Consider the following 20,677-nt stretch of genomic DNA (forward strand, 5'->3'; position numbering starts at 1 on the left):
CTAGATGCAGCAGAAATTCAGCCTTTTCCATGGCAAGGTTTGCAGCTGAACTTTCAACATTAATACATGATAATAACTTGTCTCTGCATATTCAGATCTTTAATCCTCGCTTGTCCCCATGTAAATTAAGAGCGCCTCCACAGACCAAATGGTATCACACTGGTGTAAAAGCAGGAGGCGTGAGAGAAGAATGAAACCCTTTGTTAATAATTCATTCGGGGAGGTGTTACAGGATTTGTTCCAGTCTCATGTCATGTTTTGTTATCTACAAGCCGTTGAACATAATTCAGCAGAAGGAAAAAAGCAGGATGCGGGAACGGCCATCGTTTGCACTGCTGAAAACTGAAAGCCTGTGTCCTGTCACAGGGCTTGTGGATGGGAGGGCGGCTTCAGCAGTGTCTGTAACATAACTGCAGTGGCTTTGTGCTGGCACAGACGAAAACTGAACAAAAACCTTGTCCTGCATAGAAGCAAATGAAAGCTATTAAGCCAGAGGCTGAGGCGACATGCAAAAGAGCCTTTGCTTTGGAAAGTATTTAGCATTTTGGTTAGCAAAGTAAATGTTGTCTTAAAATGCTGAAGTTAGGAATGAAGAAAATCCACAACTGAAAAATAAAACCAGCAAAAAAAAAAATTTTTTTTGAAAAGTCATCAGGAACACTTCTGTCTTGAAAAAAATAAAAATGGTCAAGCAGCTTTTCCTGTATGAAAATTAGCTTCATTCATAAATGCACAAAATATAAATCTGGGTTTTGAAAGATTTACATGATTTTGTATTATATATTGTAGAAGAAGCTACTGCTATAAATGCATGAAAATTGTTTTACTCTTTTTAGTTTTTTTCTTCCTCAGCAATACAAAAATGATGGTGAAATGAATATTGTTATTGGTTTGTCAGAAAATTGGACATTAATATGAGAGAAAACAAGGGCTGACATTTTCCATAATCAGATTCACAATTGAATAAAATTTAATTTTTATGGATCAATATCACTTTGTCTCAGTTTCGGAGATGTAGATAGAGAAGAGTAAAAGCTCAGTGTCTGCCTACCAGATTTTAATCTCAAAAGCATAAGACAGAAAAGGGGATAAATTCATATAGCGGGCTTTTGTCTGGAGAAATGCTGCCAGGTGGCTTTGCATGGGCCATGCAATGGCTGTAAGTACGGAAAAACCTTATAAAACACTGACAGAGGAAGTATTCTGTTTTTCCCTCCAAAGTATCTGTAACATAATGTTTGGCATGCAGAAGGGCTTTCAGGTTTAAAACAACAAATAAAGTGCATGTTGCCTGGTTGGTGCACTGGCATTATACTGCGTATTACTGCATTCAAAACTGAGAGAAGTAGAGGACCTGTCATTTACTCCTTTTGCACAGCTTTAGAGTTGTACCCTTTGCCAATGTCATCATGCCTAGACCTTAAAAGCTCCTTTCTCATTTCATTTTTATGTATGATTTTAAATAGGAGTTTGTACATACAGCATAGCCCTGCCTGGGGTTGTGTGTTGGAACTTTACAGCATTGCATGGGAAAAAATGATGTGTTTTTTGTTAAATTAGCTGTTTTAATCATTCATACTGAACAGACAGGGGAACTTGGTTTCATATAGCATCTCTCAATCATTTCTTACTTAAATAAGCAAAACTTACCACAGCTAGAGTTCATGTTCCAAGGACTATGGAGACCTGAGTTCAGTGAAAGATTTCAGAAATCTTTTCTGGCTTATTTTGAGATGCTTTGATGAGCCCTGGTAACTTCCGATTAATTGTATGGTTATATGAGTTGGTCTGATTTAAGCGTGCTATCCAGTAGGATTTGGGAGATAATGATCAGTGGTAGGTTGCTCCTGAATTAAAAGATTCTGCCCGGAAAACCATCCTCCCATGTCTGGGACGCCAGGAGATCAGATCTTCAGCTGCGAAAAGAAAAATATATATATCCTGTTTCAAGCCTTAAGTACCGGTCTGGCTCCTTAGGTGATGTTAGTAGTTATTCATCTAACAGCTCGTGAGGGTTCAGCCTGGTTAACTGAGGGTGCACAGCAGCTTGTTAGGAAAGTGCCTAAGCAAGTGCCAATAGTAATTCTGTTTCTTCTCTCCCTTTTCACCAAAGGTGGTGGTCAATGCTCTCGTGGGAGCCATCCCTTCCATCATGAATGTCCTCCTTGTCTGCCTCATCTTCTGGCTCATCTTTAGCATCATGGGAGTGAACCTATTTGCTGGAAAGTTTGGAAAGTGCATTAATAAGACAGAAGGAGATATGCCTTTAGACTCTAAAATTATTAACAACATGAGTGACTGCATACTCTATAACGTGTCCGGCACATTTTATTGGACAAAAGTTAAAGTTAACTTTGATAATGTTGGCGCTGGGTACCTGGCTCTACTACAAGTGGTAAGTACGATCCCCCAGAAACATTTCTCATTAGATAGATATCTGAAGCTTTAAACTTCCAACCAGCAAGTGCTATTTGGTCCCATTGAAATCATCACCTTATAGGATAAAGTTAACCTGTACACTTCTCTGGGTTTTTTTCAGCCTTATCCACCAGGTGTATACCTTTTCTGAAGTGCAGATGATTCCTATATGGCATGTTAATCTGTCCTAGAGATATTTATGGCAGATTCTTCATTTTATTTTGAGTTTCTGGTGCATCACTAATATGATAGGAGGTGATTAAAAAACTGAGGTGATAAAGATGATTGTGTAGATGTGGTAATTCAGAGCAAAGTTCAGATCCTGAAAGAAAAATTCACGGCCCAGGAAGGACTATTCATGCAGATAGAGTGTACTGACCTACCTGAACCACCTGGGCCTTCATTATTCCCCTACCAGGGTAAATGACTGTACAGTACCTTCAGTTAGTTACTCAGTTGACGTTATTGCCTTTTAGGCATAAAGCTGGAGCCACAGAGGAATTTCAGTGTGCAGCGCTTTGCTCACTTTCCACAGAGATATTTCAGAAGGACACTGGTGTCTATCATTCTAGTTCCTTGCCATCATTTCTACCTGCTAAATGTATTGAGTAGGCAGCTGAATGCCACCAAGCTTAGAGTCTCCTCTGTAGGACATTAGCTAGGTCTTCTTAAACGTGCTGAAGATTTCACCATTATCACCATTATTTATGCATGGGAATAATTAAAAGCACCATTAATTATGTGATTAGCGATGGAAGGAAAAGTAATCCAGACAAAGAGAGATCTGAGTTGTAAGACAATGTGCCTATTAGGACACGGCCAGTATTATGAAGAAGTTTGATACTGTCTTGATGAGCAGTATGTGACAGTGTACAGGATGAACAGATTTCACAGTAGAAGAGCTAGGCTTCTATTTCAGCCATTGTTCTTGACCCCTATGTTTTGGAGTGATTGTATTCAAATTTTGTCTGCTACTTGTACACAGCTGATGGTCCCCTCTGAATGAGAAATATATGCATAAAGCACCCTGCAAAGCACCCTCTTTAAAAATTCAGCAACAGCTGAGTTTAAAAATTGAGCAACAGCTCCTGGTAAACTAGCTTTTCAAAGGAATGTCACGTAATTCAGTTTTTACAAAAATTTGGAAAGTTTATCTCACTCAGTTTTAACTTACGGCTGTGGATCTGTTCCAAAATATGTATATATATATATATATTTGTGCATAGCTCTCTTGTGTATGCACAGTGTATGCATCCAGCAGTCTAGCAAACAATATGTATTTGTTTCTTATTTATTTCAGGAGATAGTCAAGCAAGAATTAGTTAAGTGAGATACAAATTTTCAAAACTGACCTGGAAAACAAGAAGTTAAACTTCTTACTTCCTATCGCACAATAAATGACATTGACCTTTAGGTTAAGGCCCTAATTATACTGTATGCATAGCTTACTTGAACATAACCATGAAACGCAGTAGTGATCAGATTGCTATACCGCCACATAGTCTGGTCTTTCTGGAAAAGAAGCATGAGCGTATTAGAGAAGAAACTGTTGAGGTTCAAAGCTAATTGCAATATTTGATCCATAAAGACAGAAGTAAGCCACTTTTATGGCTTTTTTTCAACAGCAAATGTAAAACATGGATAAACAGATTGCATACACTGAGATTTACTGTATTGTAAGGCAGCGCAGCCTAATAGACAGAGCAACAGGAGAATCTGTCTTCCCTTCCAGACTCTGCCACTCTGCCAAAAACTGACTTTAGGTAAATTGCTTCTTGTTCCCATTCCATGAGGCCCTCATGTAAAACGACGATAATGATACTTAGTTCTTGTCGTTCTTACTTTGCTTTGAAACCTGGTGGTGGCAAGGACTGGAATGTTTGTTGCATTGCATTTTATTATAGAGAGTGAAACAAAGCCCTCACTATGTGCCTGGACAGGGAGATTTCTGTCCTGAAGCACCTGTGATGGCATTCATTACTCTGGCATAAAATTTTGCATGCTGAGTGCTTGACTCAGTTGCCACGCATAGGCATCTGCTGCCCTGGGCAATGCTGTAGGGTACCACCCCTGGCCCCCATCTGCCCTTCCAACAGGGCATGGGCCTTCCCCAGGTCCCCCATCATATCTGCCAACACTACTGCTCCCCGTGATGCAGACTTGCTTTTTAGTAGATGCTGTTTTTATTCTGACACAGAACAGAGGGCATGAAATAGCTTTCCTTTCTTGTAGAAGTGCTCATCCTTATATATTCTGTCCTTAGTACACACACACTTCAGTCTGAGATCTTTTGACCGCTGTCCATCGAGCCTGTGCATTCACACCTTCTAGAAAGCAGAAGGGTTAGAATGAGCACAACCATGGCTGCTTCCTTCCATGTCATAAAGCTGAATTGAGAGCAAGAGCTTTTATCTTTCGCATGTAATTATGATATTCAGTTCACCCATGCAGGGTAGATTAATTCACTTTGAACGGGTTTAATTAGATTTTCCATTTGGTAGAGTGCTTTCTTTGTCTTTTATTTAAATATCCAATATAGCCAAGCAAAAATTTCCAGGTTTAAAATACTACGCCTCATCTGAAGCTTCTTATCTCCTCAGTGACTGCATAGCAGATGCCTGGGTTTTTCTGGTGAAAAAAAAAAAAAAACAGAAAATATACCTAACAAACTTTTTTAAAGAACTCAGAAAGCAAGGAGATTTGTTGAAACTTTATCTTCTGGACAAGCTGGTGAGACCTCTAAGTTGGGTAAATATAATCGACCCAGACCTGAGCTATCTTCCACCAGATGTGCACTGATATTATGGCTCCTGAATTCCTCTGCTATTTCCACTTCTAAGATCTCTTCATCACCTAAAAGAGGACAGGCCTAAGTTTGTGGTTCCTGCTAAGAAAAGGGGTCATTTTTCTTTCACTTTTCCTTTTATAAGACCTGAGCTCCATCTCCCTGAAAACCTGCATTTTTTTTTTGTAAATTGGCATTGCCTAAGGTGTGTCCTGGAGCAGTCTTTTCTACTGTTATGAAGTACTGGTTCTTGGGCACTCAGTACTGGTGATACTGACTGCAGTCAGCAGGTGGGACTACGGACTGTTGGGTTGTCAGAAACAACCGGTTTTTGGACAGTCAAAACATAGCCAATAGTAAGATGGGTCTCAGTGCATTCATGGAGGGACTAAGTGGTATAGCTACTTTCCAGCGGCAAAATGGACTTGATGACCCTGTCGGCTTCTTTCGAACCTATGATCCTGTAATAGGTAGCAGAGAAGTAGATTTTCCAGTTGCAGAAGTACAAAAAAGTGCCATAAATGTAGACTTTATGCAGGCTGGACAAACTGATTATGGCAGTAAATGAGGGAGTCCTAAAATCCCAGTCAGCTTTTATGGCAGATGCTGGATCCTTCCTCTGACATCCAGGACAAGAAAAGGAGCCACATGCCATTTGGAGATTGCTTTTGACTGTCATCCCACACCTGGAGCTCTTATATAAGCTACCAGTGACAGGCTTAGGCAAGAAAGTGTTAAGATGACACCCACAGAAAAGGGGCCTAAACATCTCGTTCTCTTCTGCTGGACTGCAGTTGAAGAGAGCTGGTTACAGGCACTCCTTGCCAAATACAGCTGCATGCAGTATAACATTTCATGACCAAACTAACATAGGAATTGCAGAGGATCACTTAACAGTTCAGCTCTTCTAAAAGAACACATTGATGCATCTTTGTGCATGCCGAGACAGTGTATAGTGATGATGAGATAAGCCTTTTGGTTACAACCCTTAGGGATCCAAAATATGAGTTTCTAAGCGGGACTTTGTATTTTGAGTGTTGACATTTTCAGCTGCTGCAGCACTCTCTTTGAAGAACTCCAAAATTATCTTTAGATGCTTGAATGCACCTGAAAATGCGTAAAGCAAATCTGTCTGCCTGATATTCTGTCTTCGCTTCTACATGTAGCTGCAGGATCCTTGAAAGAATCAAGACCTTGCTACTATAGTAGCTGCAAGACTCACTACCATCCAGAGACAAACTTTCTGATAGCTTAGCTGAGAATTGAATAAAAACTTTCCCAGATAGCTTTACTCTTTCTATACCTAATCTGGGATCCGTCATGTTGTTCTGAAGATGCCTTGACTTACATCACTTTGAATTTATGAGTCTGAGAAAACATTCATGTCAAGTAGTCGTTCAAGCTTCAGGCTTCTATAGTTCACAAAGGGACTGTCTCAGAACAGATTACTAAAGTGGGAGGTAGTCTCTGCTAACTCCACAACCTAGAGAAATGCCTCATTCATGGAAAGAAAAAAATCTTTATTATCATGACTTTTTAATTTCCAAGAAGGATGACTCATTCTTCTAGGGGCTTAATCTCTTAACACCCAAATCTATTAGGAGTAATTATTAGTACAACCTAGGGCCTCAGTAATGCTGTCTTTAGATTCCCAGAATTGCTTTGCAGATCTCAGCACCTATGCTTTATAAATCTGCATTTCGGTTCATCAAAGAAATATCTAAAATTTCTAGTAGGAATTTTCCATTTCCATTACATAATTCTTCCCTTCCTGTTATCATCACCTCTACATATTTTTGCAGCATATCTTGGAATTTCAGCAATCGACTGAAAGGGAAAACAAGTGGTCTCTTACCCAGCATCCGATTTGCTTGAAAAAGTTCTCCCTAGACTGGAATAGACTCACATCTAAACGTCCTACAACTCCTTGTCACTTTGCGACTCCAGATAAGGAATAGGAAGATAATGAGAGCACTTCTGGCCCAGTAAAACAGCCAGCAGTTACACAGTTAAAACAGCCCCACCGGCCAGATTCAAAGTCATGACTGAGGTCATAAATCAGCTACAAAATGGTCATGAGACAGTGGCATGTGTCTAAAGTTACTGAGTTACATGATCTCTTGCACTTTTGTAAACTGCATGATAGGTATGACTTTCATTGGGAATGCAAAATTTGCTAATAATCAGTTATCTTATGGGAAAAAACCCATGTATTGGTATGCCAGGGTGGATTTCTCCTTAACGTCCAAAACTCGCTGGCCCGAGAGTAGAATCCACACCACAAGCGGTATTTCCATGGTGGCTCTCAAGGACAGTGACAGTGCCCTCCCACCATGCCCGGGAGCACGTGCAGCCCAGCAGCAGCGCTGCTGTCTGGATGCTTTGGTGAGTCCAGTGCTCAGTAGCACCCTCCACAGTAAATCATCGTAACACAAAACTAACAGAAAATGGGCACTCCATACAAAACCACTGTTAAGATGCAGCCAAGCAGACTGAGAAATTCACGAGAGAACCAGCAGATAACGGAGTTAGCACAGTCATCTTAAATATGTGCAGTTCAGCTATACTGCTGGCACCTCTGTTCTAGTTTTTGGAAGCTTTTGTAAATAATAGTAGTGCTTAGAGAAGCATTTTAGAAACGCGAAACTACTATTCCCGTCTTCCAAAACAGCCATTTTTATTGCAGTATTGTAGTCCTTTTCTAGAAAAACATTCCCTCGGGCAGTTTTAAATCCTGGTTTTATTTTAAGGCACCATTTGGTTGTACAATAAAAGGTCTGAGGGCAGTTAGTCCCATCCCACCTATCCTCCTCCTCACTAATTTACTGCATTGCAGCTCTAACCAACAGTCAAACAACAAAATGTAATCCCATCCCAAGATGAGTTTATCAGTAGATAATCTCATCACATGACAGTTTCAGTAGAAAATGGTGTTTCTCTGGATAGCTTCCAGGCAGGATAATATCACACACACTCCCATGAAGATTTTGTCACTTCCTTATCCAGAGTGTAAGTGGTTACTAATTCCAGATAAATAATTTCTTTGCCCAGTGTTATATTTCTTTCATTCTCAGTGTCTTTTACTCTCTGCAGATGAAATGTCTAGGGAAGCCTTCCAGAAGCCTAGTGGATTTTTAATTCTCTTACTTCTGAACAACTGGGCAAAAAAGATAATGACTGTTCTTCATTCTCTTAATATTTATTTTCATCGGATCATTTCATCATCTGTTAGCACTATAAATCACTGTGTATGGCAGTAGACTGTCTCGCTTCCATGGTACACATGGAGGGATAAAGTACCTACTCAGGAGAAAAGATTTCTTCCCAAGTAGGAGAAAAGTACAAGTTAAGATCATCTTATTTTGTGCCATGGGCAAAATAATTTTTTGTTTCATCCAATCCAACCTTCCTGAACAGCAGTTTGGGCTGTAAACTGCGAGCAGCTATAACAACACGAGACAATCTTTCATCAGATTAGAAAGAGGACCGCAAAAAAGTAAACTGTTGGCACTGTTGAGGGAGATCGGTGTGACAAGTTTAAATGTTTATTTGTTTCATTAAAAGTGCTGATCGTATCACTTGTAAAGTGTTTTCTTATACTGTATTGTAGCATAGATTTTCCAAAATATTCTGTTTTTCAGGTCTTATTCTCTTTTACCCAGTAGATGAAAATGAATGCAACCTTTCAAACATTGTTTTTTATATGCTTTCATGAAAAATAAATACGGTTGACCTCTTGTACAACGTTTTCCTTTGGCTCAGCAGCATTCAAAAGAGAGCAGAATGGCAGCATTACCTCCAAGATTTAATTTAATAATAGAGAGTGTATAATGGAACATTTCTAAAACCTCTGGATGTACCTAGCTAAACATAAATGCCTGGGTTTCTCCTGGGAACCACTGGCAAAATTCCAGTTAGCATTATCTGGGATTGTCTGCCTAGACACCACAAGGAAAGCTCAACCTAAGTGTCAGTAGGATTTTAAAATATGCTGGGCGAGGATCTTTCATGCATGCTACTGTAAATCAGCTTGAATCAATTAAGGTAAAAATGCCTGATTATCTACTCACACCATTTTTAAATCTAATGTAAATCAAAATGAGTCAAAAGTCAAATGAGAAACAGCACCAACAAAGTAGTATAAAGGTAATGTGACTTAGGCCAGAGCCAGAGCTAATGCTGTGTATGGCTGGTATCAGACGATGTCTAACGAGAGGCATATGTTGAAAGAAAGAAGTAATGCTCTTGCCACAGAATAGTAAAAGTTGCTTCTGCGTGTGTCTCCTAGGAGCTCACTACCCTTTCTCGTTGCAGCTTCCAATAAGAGACAGTGACTTCTATGGAGTCCCTTGTTTAAATGCTCTCCCCCTCTCCTTTTTTTTTCTTTTTTTTGCCCAGTTAGATGCCCTGATTAAAAAATAAAAATAAAAAAATCTCAAAAGTAAATCAGGTTGACTCCCCCGGTTTTGATAGTCTTGATTTACTCTGGCTAAATGAGGGCAGGATCTGAGCTTCAGTGCGACCCTGCAACTCTTGTCATTGCTCATCAGTTTGAATGAGTGTTAATGACAGGATTCACCTCACTGGTCTGGGACTTGTGCGAAACAGGCAGTCTGAGGTGCCTTCTATAGCTGTCTTCCCGGGAGGCGTTCCCTGCAGCAGCAATTATACAAGTGCCCTCGTTTTTAACTCTTTCTTGCTGCCTGGGTACTGCGCTGATTCCAGCCCAGCTACATGTAAATATCGAGGGCACAGACCCTTTTGTTCTGTTTTATTTCATAAACTCAGCCAAGTACTCAGCCAAGCCATGCATTTTTAGCAGTGACATATCATTTCCCATTTACTTTAACTTCTTATGGGGAAAACACTCCATATTCCGTATCTCCAGCTTCCGAAGGTTTAATTGCCATATTTCTTTTTTTTCTCTCTCTCTTTTATAAAATCTCTGTTAAAAGCCTCTGTTTTATCCCTCTGTTTGTCGAAAATCAGAAAATGACATGGATGAGAGAATCCAGGAGAAAACCATTCCAGTATGATTTTAAATGTCTGCCTGAATGCAAATCCATGGATATATATTGCTTTAAAGGAAAAGTAATTCATTAACTGTCAAGAATATGCTAAATATCACATAAAAATGAGTTTATAATCATTTTAAGATATGCTTACTTAATATGCTTAATTATGTATTTCGGGATTTTTTTTCAGGCAACTTTTAAAGGTTGGATGGAAATTATGTATGCAGCAGTGGATTCACGAGAGGTTAGTCACTACAATGAAATGACTTATTGCCTTTTCAGTTGACTTTTTACAGCATTCATGAGGTTTAACAACAAAAAAGTGTATATACGTATTGCCCATCCATATCTGACTTTGCTTGTGACAGTTGCGGACCTTCATTTATGGTAGCTGGTCTAACAACCCTGAGACATTAAAATAAATGTGACCCTCATTCTGTACCACTGATTTATCTAATTTCCTTGAGGAAGCACTGAGTTTAGCATGCAGGATTTTGTCCTGAGAAATGCCAAACACAGAGAGGCACCTCCGGCATGAGAGTGAGTCTACTGAAGATCTAAGTTGTGTCCTCTCTCTCGTCTCTCTTCTGCTCTCCCCATTGACTCTCATGTTTTCCATAGATCTAACTTCTGATGGCTGGAACGTCTTTAAAATGCTGGATTTAAATTACATTCCCTTGTAGCTCCACGTCCTCAGACTCCTTACGTCTTCATCTCCAGCCAAGTCCCGCTCTGCTCAGTCGCTCTGCTCAAAGGGAGTGGAGGAGCTCTTGGCAGACAGGACTTGGGGAGAGGCTGGTGCTTAATTTCCAGCCCTGGCTTGAGATGAGCTGGAGCCCTGGCCGCGAAGCTCTGCCGTGGGTTTGTGGCTGATTCCTTCAATGCCCTTTTCAGCTTAAAAAAGGAAGCCTTTTCCCCTGCTATACCACGTGCGTTTGTTTGTTTATCTCCAAAACTGCTCGGGATGTTGTCTCCTGGCCCTCTTTTAATAATATTAAAGGATCAAGATTATACTCCCAGTTAATTTTCAGGGCAGTTAGTTATTTGGTGTGAATGGGAATTTCACAGACTGAACTGTGTGACAGTGAGTCAAGCTCTAAATGGAGGAATAAGAGGTTGAAGAATCTCATGCCCTCAAAGGGGCAGAAAAGTACCTTTGTGTAACATAGCCTGTGACGCTGATTTGTTCTTGTACTACATGCACATGTGTGCGTCCTCCTTGCTGCTGAATGCAACCCAGGATTATTCATGTGAAAATATGGCATTCAAGGAGATGAGAGCTTCTGGTGTAGGCTCCTTGTTTGGATATTGAGAGCTGGTGGGGCAAATCTGAGCACTGTTGCCAAACGTGGTGCCTGTGATCTGAGGCTATCAGACCACATTGCTTGGTCTGGCAGCTTTGGTGTTAGTTCAAGGTCATTACCTCACGCAAGTAATATTGGGACTACTAGAGCACAAATTGGTAAAAAGTCCAAACCCTGTAATTCCAGCTCTTGCACTCCAAAATGAAGTGTGTGCCCATAAAAGCGGAAGATGAGGCTCTGGAAAGCCTGAGCCTGCTGTAGTGTCACTGGGCTTTTTCAAAACTCCATGATTTGTTCCTTTCTCCACTCTGTCTAAGCAAGATAAACTGTTAAAAACTCAGAGCTCTAGACACAAACTTGACGTTGGCAAAATTCATATAACTCTAGGTTGACTGATTTTCCATATATTACTTCTTAATTGGAAAAGTTCTTTCTGATATGGATATTATGATCAAAATTACTTGCGTATTTGTTCTCCATTAAGAAAGTGGCATTTACCTCTATACAACAACCACCAGATAGTTCATTTCTACTCTTCACAGAAGAAAGATTATGCTTTCAAATACATTGACTTTCAATATAGTGTTTTTCGGTAGCATTTAATTACACTGCAATTATACTTTTGTTATTGGAAGTACCATTAGTTCATATAAGATTAGGGATAATCAGAAGATTGATTCTTTTCCTCTTCTGGGTTCAGGCTGAGTACATTTTATTGGATTTATTCTGAAGTTGCACTTTTTGAAGCAGTATGATTGCTGTGACAGTATTATGAAATGTAGCTGCAATGACCATGGCATTTCAGATACAAGTAGTAAACTTCAAACAGAGCACCAGCTCTGCTATGGGGAGGATACTGTTTTTTTTCTGTTTACTAGTATTTGTTGCCAATGGACAGCCTTCTTTTAACTGCATTAATATTTTGCTATGAGCCATTTTCATGTTTTTCCTTTTACCTTTGCAGTGTGAGGAGCAGCCTGAATGGGAATGTAATTTATACATGTACCTGTATTTTGTGATTTTCATTATCTTTGGATCTTTCTTCACGCTGAATCTCTTCATAGGTGTCATTATTGACAATTTTAACCAACAAAAGAAAAAGATAAGTACTGCATATGGTACACATCACCTTGTGATTGCTGCAGAAACCAATGCACGGGATACATTTATAAGTAGCGGCTTTGCCACAGTAGCCTCAAGACTAACAGAACAGCCACAGAAACCATCTTGCATGACTTTTACCAAAACGCAGTTGTAGCGGTCCCTTATCTCCCCCACTCTGCAGGATGAGTGTCCTGAAAATACTAGCTGGGAGGCTATACTCACAGGAGAAAGCAGAGCAAAGCAGCCCTAGGCAGACAGGACCTCTGGCAGAAACTCTGCCGCAGAGACGCAGACCGTCCTGACGTCCCCAGTGTATAAATGACACTGTCCTTCAGAGCAGCGCAACCTGTTCTCCTCAACACATCACATCCCTCCCCCTCTGTGTGTCCAGGGCTCAGGGAAGGAGCAACCTGACCTGAGAACTGGGTTCCTCACTGTTTCAGAGTCTCTAAACAAAGAATTGAAGTTGTTGTATTTTCCCTCTCACCCTGGACCTCTCTCAAGTGCAGACAGTATCTGACACTGCGTCTTGCTCCTCCTTGACTGCATGCACTACTCTGTCTCCTGCCCTTCACCTTCACGTGATAAGCAGCTTCCAGCACTGCACGTTATCAAACCCTTGTTAGATATTTTGATAAAAGCTACATGACAGGGGAAATAATAAAATAGAAGAGGACCTTGAATGCAAGCGGTTGGATTTTTCTTCATCAAAAGTAACAGTTCTGTTCTCATCCTATACTTAGGCGGACAAGACATTTTTATGACAGAAGAACAGAAAAAATATTATAACGCAATGAAAAAACTAGGATCTAAGAAACCTCAAAAGCCAATCCCAAGGCCACTGGTAAGAATGGTGTAATTCAGTTGAACTATGTGTGGTAGGTGAATATTTAATAGAATAAATGCAATTCAACTTCCAGATATAGAAGGGACAATCAAAAACAGATGAAAATCACTTTATGTTTACGTATTTTGATTTGGATAGAGTTTGCAGGTCCAGTGACCTGTATGGTACAAAATTCCCACTGTTCTGCAATATTAGCTAAAAGTCCAGTTTACATATGCAGTCATACAGTGGTCCTGTGTCTACGTTGAATGAATTTTTGGCCCCGGTCCACAAAGGGTCTTTTTTCGGTAGTTTCAAGAGCATTATGAGTAAATAGGTTTGAAAACCACATCATCCAACCATCCATCATCATCTTCATGTTTATGAAATTCTAATCAGAAAGCGCATATTGCCTAATTTCTCTAATTGCTGATCAATAAGGGGAGAATGATGCCATCATTTTGACATGGTTCAAATTTTCTAACTAATAATCCTTTCTTTTCCTCCAGAACAAATACCAAGGTTTTATTTTTGATATCGTCTCAAAACAAGCCTTTGATGTCTCCATCATGATTCTTATCTGCCTTAACATGGTTACCATGATGGTGGAAACAGATGACCAAAGTCAAGAAAAAGTGAACATCCTCCACAAAATAAACATGCTTTTTGTTGCCATCTTCACTGGAGAGTGCATCATTAAAATGCTGGCTTTGCGACACTACTACTTCACCAATGGCTGGAACATATTTGACTTCGTCGTCGTGATTCTGTCTATTGTAGGTAGGTGAATCTGAATAGGACAGGAGCATTTTCACCAAAACTCAAAGCATAAAAAGGCCAACATAAATTTAATCAGGCAATTAAAGGTTTCATGCAATAAAACGCACTTTCTATTTAGGATTGGATCCTAAAGATTTTTTTTAGTATTTAAATGATACAGTATAATACTGCCTAACAATAACTTGTGTGATGAAGGAAACGATGAGGTGTAATAGGCAACCAAATCTGTTCAGAGCCAAAACTCTTAGAGTAGTGATGAAAATAACAGCCATCATCCTATCATGCCATTAGTACTGATTTCACATGAAAATGACAAATATAGTTGCTATTATTTTGTTATTTACTTTTACATACAACAGTGTGAAATAGCCCTTGAGGGTAGGTGCGGTGAGTCTGGCTATATTCAGCCCTATTGTTGCTGGAGCCCCAAGCCCTTATCTTTCCAGGGAACAAAACAGATAGATACAGTTGTCTCATCCATATTGTTAAATACTGCCTTTTGCTGCTCTGCAGCCCCAGCCAGAGAGCATAAGCTAGGTGGTGCGTAAATGCAGCTGAGACATGAAGCTCAAACCCTGCCAAAAAGTTTGCGGTTGAAGTTGGAAATAGAGTAGCAACTGGAAGATGGGATGGAAGAGCTGATCAAGTGAGATGAAGGAACTCCAAAATTCCACTTTCAAAAAATGTTCCACTTTGAAGATGGGAATGTGTGAATGAAAATATGTCATGTTAGGAAAAGAGAGCCATTTCTTCACTGACTGGTGTTCCTGCTGCTCTAAACTCCCTCCTGCAGACCAGGGAGCCTGCAAGGTCCAGTGCAGGAGATCCAGGGTTCCCTGGTGCCCGACACCAGCCTGTGCTTTGCAGGCGCCTGAATCAGCCCAACCCACCCTTTTTCAGAGATTTGGGTCACCCCAGTGTTGCAAGCCCATTTCCTTACTGTGTAAATTTAGCCATTAGCTACCTCCCAGCTTGTCAGGGAAAACAGAAAAATTAACAAGCAAATACCAGGCAGTTTTCCAGTAGAAACCTGTTATGTTTTGGTGATGGCTCATAAAAACAGGAATCGGCTCACTATTATTTTCAGACAAAATTGTTGTCAAGTGAGAAAAGTTCTTACCAACCTCATTCAAGATAAATGGCTCAGTGACCAAAAGCTCAGTGACCAAAAAAGCTGCAGATATTCATGTCCTGGCTTAGCTGATCCTTGTTCCTAGTTCCCAATAGACAGCCTTCCCTTAATAAAACTGCCACTACCACTGATACATCTATTTATAGTCTTACAAAGTTTGCAGGGATTAAATGGGAATGAAAAGTCTAATTACAACGCCTTTATCCTGAGTCTTCCAGTACGAGAACTTTTCACTGGTTTTGTCCATAATCCTGATGGATTGCTTTAAAAGGAAGTCTGGGATTATTTCCCGTGTACTGAATTGCTTTTTTTTCCTCTCTCATTTTTTCAAGGCACTGTGCTTTCTGACATCATCCAGAAATATTTTTTCTCTCCTACGCTCTTCAGAGTCATTCGCTTGGCTCGGATTGGCCGGATCCTAAGACTCATCCGGGGAGCCAAAGGGATTCGAACTCTCCTTTTTGCCTTAATGATGTCCCTACCCGCTCTGTTCAACATTGGCCTCTTACTTTTTCTGGTCATGTTCATTTATGCCATTTTTGGCATGGCTAACTTTGCCTATGTGAAGAAGGAGTATGGGATTGACGATATGTTCAACTTCCAAACCTTTGCTAACAGCATGCTCTGTCTCTTCCAAATCACAACATCAGCTGGCTGGGATGGTCTTCTCAATCCTATTTTAAACACTGGACCACCGTATTGCGACCCAAACCTTCCAAATGCAAATGGTTCAAAGGGAGACTGTGGAAGCCCTGCTGTAGGGATTTTATTCTTTGTTACTTATATCATTATATCATTTCTCATTGTTGTAAACATGTACATAGCGATTATTTTAGAGAACTTCAGTGTAGCCACTGAGGAAAGTACAGAGCCTCTAAGCGAGGATGATTTTGATATGTTCTATGAAATCTGGGAGAAGTTTGATCCTGAAGCCACTCAGTTTATTGAGTATTCTGCACTTTCAGACTTTGCAGATGCACTGTCAGAACCTTTGCGCATAGCGAAACCAAACAAAATTAAACTCATAGCAATGGACCTGCCCATGGTCAGTGGAGATAGGATCCATTGCTTGGATATTTTGTTTGCTTTTACAAAAAGGGTGCTAGGAGAATCTGGGGAGATGGATGCCCTTAAAATACAGATGGAAGAAAAGTTCATGGCGGCGAACCCATCCAAAATCTCTTACGAACCAATTACAACCACTCTCAGACGGAAACAGGAAGAGGTCTCTGCCATCATCATCCAGCGGGCCTATAGGAGACACTTGTTTCGACGCTCCATGAAGCAGGCTTCCTACTTGTACCGGCACAGAACTTTTGACAGCAGCATCCTTGAGGACGATGCACCCGAGAAGGAGGGTCTCATCGCATTCATGATGAATGAAAATTATGGCAGGCCAATAGACAAATCAGAAACTCTGTCCTCCACATCTTTCCCTCCATCCTACGACAGTGTCACCAGAGGTACAAGTGATAATCTCCAGCTGAAGATTACGGACTCTAGCAAAAGCGATGAGGCTATAGATTGTCTGCTCTCACCAGACAGAGACAAAGAATCTATTGTTTAAATGTTTGTTTAGAATGCTTTAAAACATTGTTTACAGAATGTAATGCTGTAACTACACAACGATTGAAGCAGCCTTCTTATTAAACACTAGTTGCAAAAGAAACAATGGAGTTTTTACCCTTAACTACAGGAGTCTAATAAGTCATATAACCTTTGACCCTGCTCTTTTTGACTTGGCTCAATATTTATATTTATATATGCACAGGAAGAATCTTTGCAGGGTCATAGTTGTTATATCAATGGTGTGAATATGAATATGCTAGACTGTAAAACAGTAAACACAGTGTATATCTATCCACAGATAAAGCCTGGCTGTATACATTCATTTAAGGTCTTACTCATATTAGTGTGTTTACTTATGGCAATGTATGACCTTGCATTCTAAAAAGAAAAAAAATATATCACAGCTGCTGTAGCAAAATGTAACACTTACTGTATATGTTGTGAATGGTCTTTCATAAATTTATTATATTTGATATTTTTTTACTTAAAAGAAATTGTCTCTTTTTCCATGGAGATTAATGATCCTTACACTCTTCAAGATGAACTCTGAGTCAAGGTAATAAGAACTTGTGGGATCCCCATCATTTGAAGAGGAAAGTTGTTGCAAAGTAAACTATTAAATTAGCAAGATTTTAACTGTTTATTACACTAATCCCTCCCTCTTGAGACTTGTAACCGCTCCTCAGCAGGAATACGACAACAACAACAAAAAAAAACAAAGAGAAGGAAACGATGTCAAATAATAAGAAAAATGGCTTGTTCTATCCATCAGGAAACTAGACAGCAATGGATTCTGTTTGTAAAACTGTTAATAAAAGCACTAATTTTGTAGTATGTTTCAAGAATCTGCTTTGAATACCGCAGTCAAACTCTCATAGAAGTAGTGCATCACGTTGTGTGTAGTGCTCCAAAGCGCCATTTACTCTGGCAAAGTTTCTTTTAAGAGAGTGGGATAGGTTATGTTTTCCCCAGGAACACCGAGCTAAACAGCCTTATCGAAAACTCTGTAGATCAATATTACGTCAAAAGAAAAAAAAAAAAACACCCTAATAATGATAATGCCAATTGGGCCATGCAGAATGGTTGCTACGGTGCGATGGAGAAGGTGGGAGGGGAACTGCCTCTGGAGCTGTACATAAGTTCTGAGGTTTTGAGTCCTTTCTACTCAGTGTCCATCTTTCATTTTCTCAGATAATACAGTTAGATAACTGGGGAAGGACAAGAAATACAGGAACCAATAGTAAGAATCTGCTAGAAAACATAGATATCTTCATTCCTGCTGGCAAAGAAATATTTACAGCTGATGTATCCATCAGCTTCAGGCCAAAGATATGACAAAGGTGCGGAAGGTTGATGTGTGGCTGTAGAAAAGTATTAGAGGTTTTACATGCTAACATAGGTTATTATTTATTGTTAAACTTTCAGCCTTGATAGAATGTGAGAAAGTATTTGTGGAATATAGAGACAAGTCCATCATTATAGACGAGTTTGTTTTGTTTTGTTTTGTTTTGTTTTGTTTTGTTTTGTTTTCCACCTTCGGACTGATTGTACTTAGGTTTGGTTGGACTTCATGGAAAATCTTGCCTGAGGTTTCTGCAATGAGCCATTGCACTTTAAGGAAGAGGAATTGTACTTTTCACCTTGGAGAAGCAAAGTTATCAAGAATGTATTTAAGGTGTACTGTCATTGACTTTTATTTACATCCCAGGTTGTAAAGGAGTCAAAATCCACATGGGGTTGGCAAAAAGAATTAAAGCGACATGTTACAGTGAACTTTATCTATGGCCGTATTATCTGTCCTGTAAACAAATCAAAATATGTGAAGACAACACATAAAAGAATGACTATGTATCTGTGTAAATATGGGCAAATATATTCTCTCCATTCATTGAGAGGTGTCTCAGGCACTCACTTGAGAGTGGTTTATGGGTTAATTCAGAGGATTTGCCATCAGAATTCCTGGAGTCTATTCCTGAGTCTTGCCATGTAATTTTTAGGCAAATAATTTAACCTAACTGTGCCTCAGTTTACCCATCTGTAAAATGGGAATAATAATACTTACCTACCTCATGGGGTGTTGTAAGGCTTACTGATTGCAAAGTGCTATAAGGGGGTGAAACGTACTATATAAGTATTATTATAATCTTGCTCTCTTGACCTTTTAGCCCCATGTCTGTGGCGTATAACATAGGGCTCTTCCTCTGGGGATTTTGTTGCCTTTAAATCTTGTATGTAATTAGATTCCGACTTAAGGGAACTACTCTTCTTTCTGTAAAGTGAAAATATTCTTTCTTCTTTCCTCCCCACACCTTCAAGAAAAGACAAACACTCAAGGCTTCTCAAGTTAGAGAACCTTTCTACAGATTCCCTTGTATTTATGTTGTAATATTATTTTGACTGTACATATCATCCAGAAAGAGTAGGTAATTTTTATATTTATACACACACACACACACACATGTATACCTATACATATATATGTACCTTGTGAGTTTATGGAGTGGCAAACACTCAGAGGACATGACTTACTGATTAAAATGTTTTCTTCTCAATGGGATTTATTGATCGCTAGAAACAAGCTGCCTATAATGAAACTTCTTCATCAGGAAATAGTACATGCATTACTTGCTGAACAAGCATTTATTGGCTGACAACTGGCAAAACTATTTTCCTTACGAAGCTTCAGAACAAAAATGGAAGGAAAAATATTAATAAAATGAGCATTTCCTATCTGATTTCTTTGGATATAATACAGACAGTCAACATTTCAAAAAAAAAACCTACCCAGCCTGCACACAGCTGTGCTCTGTTGATCGCACCGTTTTACAAATATTTTAATCATTTGTAACTTATATTTAAAAGTGTCTTCTTAATATACTCAACCGATATTCTTAATAATATTGAGGCCTAATAATGAATGGGATGTAATGGGAAGATTAGCTGGTCACCGATTATATTACAAAAGAGCTCATCCACTGCTCATTTCACCCTTGCATTTTATTGTCATTGCTGTGCGATTGATGCAATTTCGAACGGTTCTGTCTTCTACCCAAAACCTGCAAAAAATCATAATTCACAAAAATCTGAAAGAGGGTCTTAACTATAGATGTTTACAGTGCAACTTTCTAAAAATGAACTGTAAATTACTTTCAAACGCTTTGTAAATGGAAGGTTGGTTTTCTATTGGGTTTTCTATTGTTTTGTGGCACATTTCTTTAGAGATGAAGAGTGAATGGTACCTTGTGTGACATGCAGAACTCCCCTTAAAAACTTCAAATAACCTGATTTGCAGATCTTTATTAAAGGAGACACTGATCCAACTCTAGCAATGATACAACCTCCAAGTACAGTGATTTAGTTAAAGATATTGACTCAATAGTTGGCCCACACTGTCTATAAGCATGGTGAATGCTACCATATTTTTCTGTTGATTTGTTCAATAAAGGCTACAACATGAATCACTCAAGCTACAAAAAGAGCAAGGAAAATATCAGCCAATATCATAGGATATATTAAGCTGTTTGTACCTGGAAAAAAGTCAAATTTATTATGTTTCTTTATTAAATAAATGAGGATAACAACTATTTCCTGTGCCAAATTTTTTTTTTTTTGGTTATCTTATCATCATTTATGCAATTTCTCTCGCTCTTGTTCAGCACCCTTATCTGAGCAATGCATGGCAACTTTTATTAGAAGGCTAATCAATGAAATCCACTCAAGTTCATCACTCATTGTAACGCCAAC

At 39.3% G+C, this 20,677-nt stretch overlaps 1 protein-coding gene across 1 annotated transcript in view; it reads left to right on the plus strand.

Annotated features, from left to right (window-relative positions):
* LOC104148556 (sodium channel protein type 5 subunit alpha) overlaps positions 1-20,458 on the plus strand; it is a 216,933-nt gene extending 196,475 nt beyond the window's left edge. Inside the window, exons 23-28 of the mRNA XM_068934177.1 lie at positions 2,114-2,395; positions 10,409-10,462; positions 12,487-12,628; positions 13,370-13,470; positions 13,962-14,232; positions 15,697-20,458. Coding sequence (XP_068790278.1) covers positions 2,114-2,395; positions 10,409-10,462; positions 12,487-12,628; positions 13,370-13,470; positions 13,962-14,232; positions 15,697-16,931 — 2,085 coding nt within the window. The 3' untranslated portion in view covers positions 16,932-20,458. The remainder of the gene's footprint in view (positions 1-2,113; positions 2,396-10,408; positions 10,463-12,486; positions 12,629-13,369; positions 13,471-13,961; positions 14,233-15,696) is intronic.
* Positions 20,459-20,677: the final 219 nt, after the last annotated feature.

Source organism: Struthio camelus, chromosome 2 (assembly GCF_040807025.1).
Source record: "Struthio camelus isolate bStrCam1 chromosome 2, bStrCam1.hap1, whole genome shotgun sequence".
NCBI classification, from domain to species: Eukaryota; Metazoa; Chordata; class Aves; order Struthioniformes; family Struthionidae; genus Struthio; species Struthio camelus.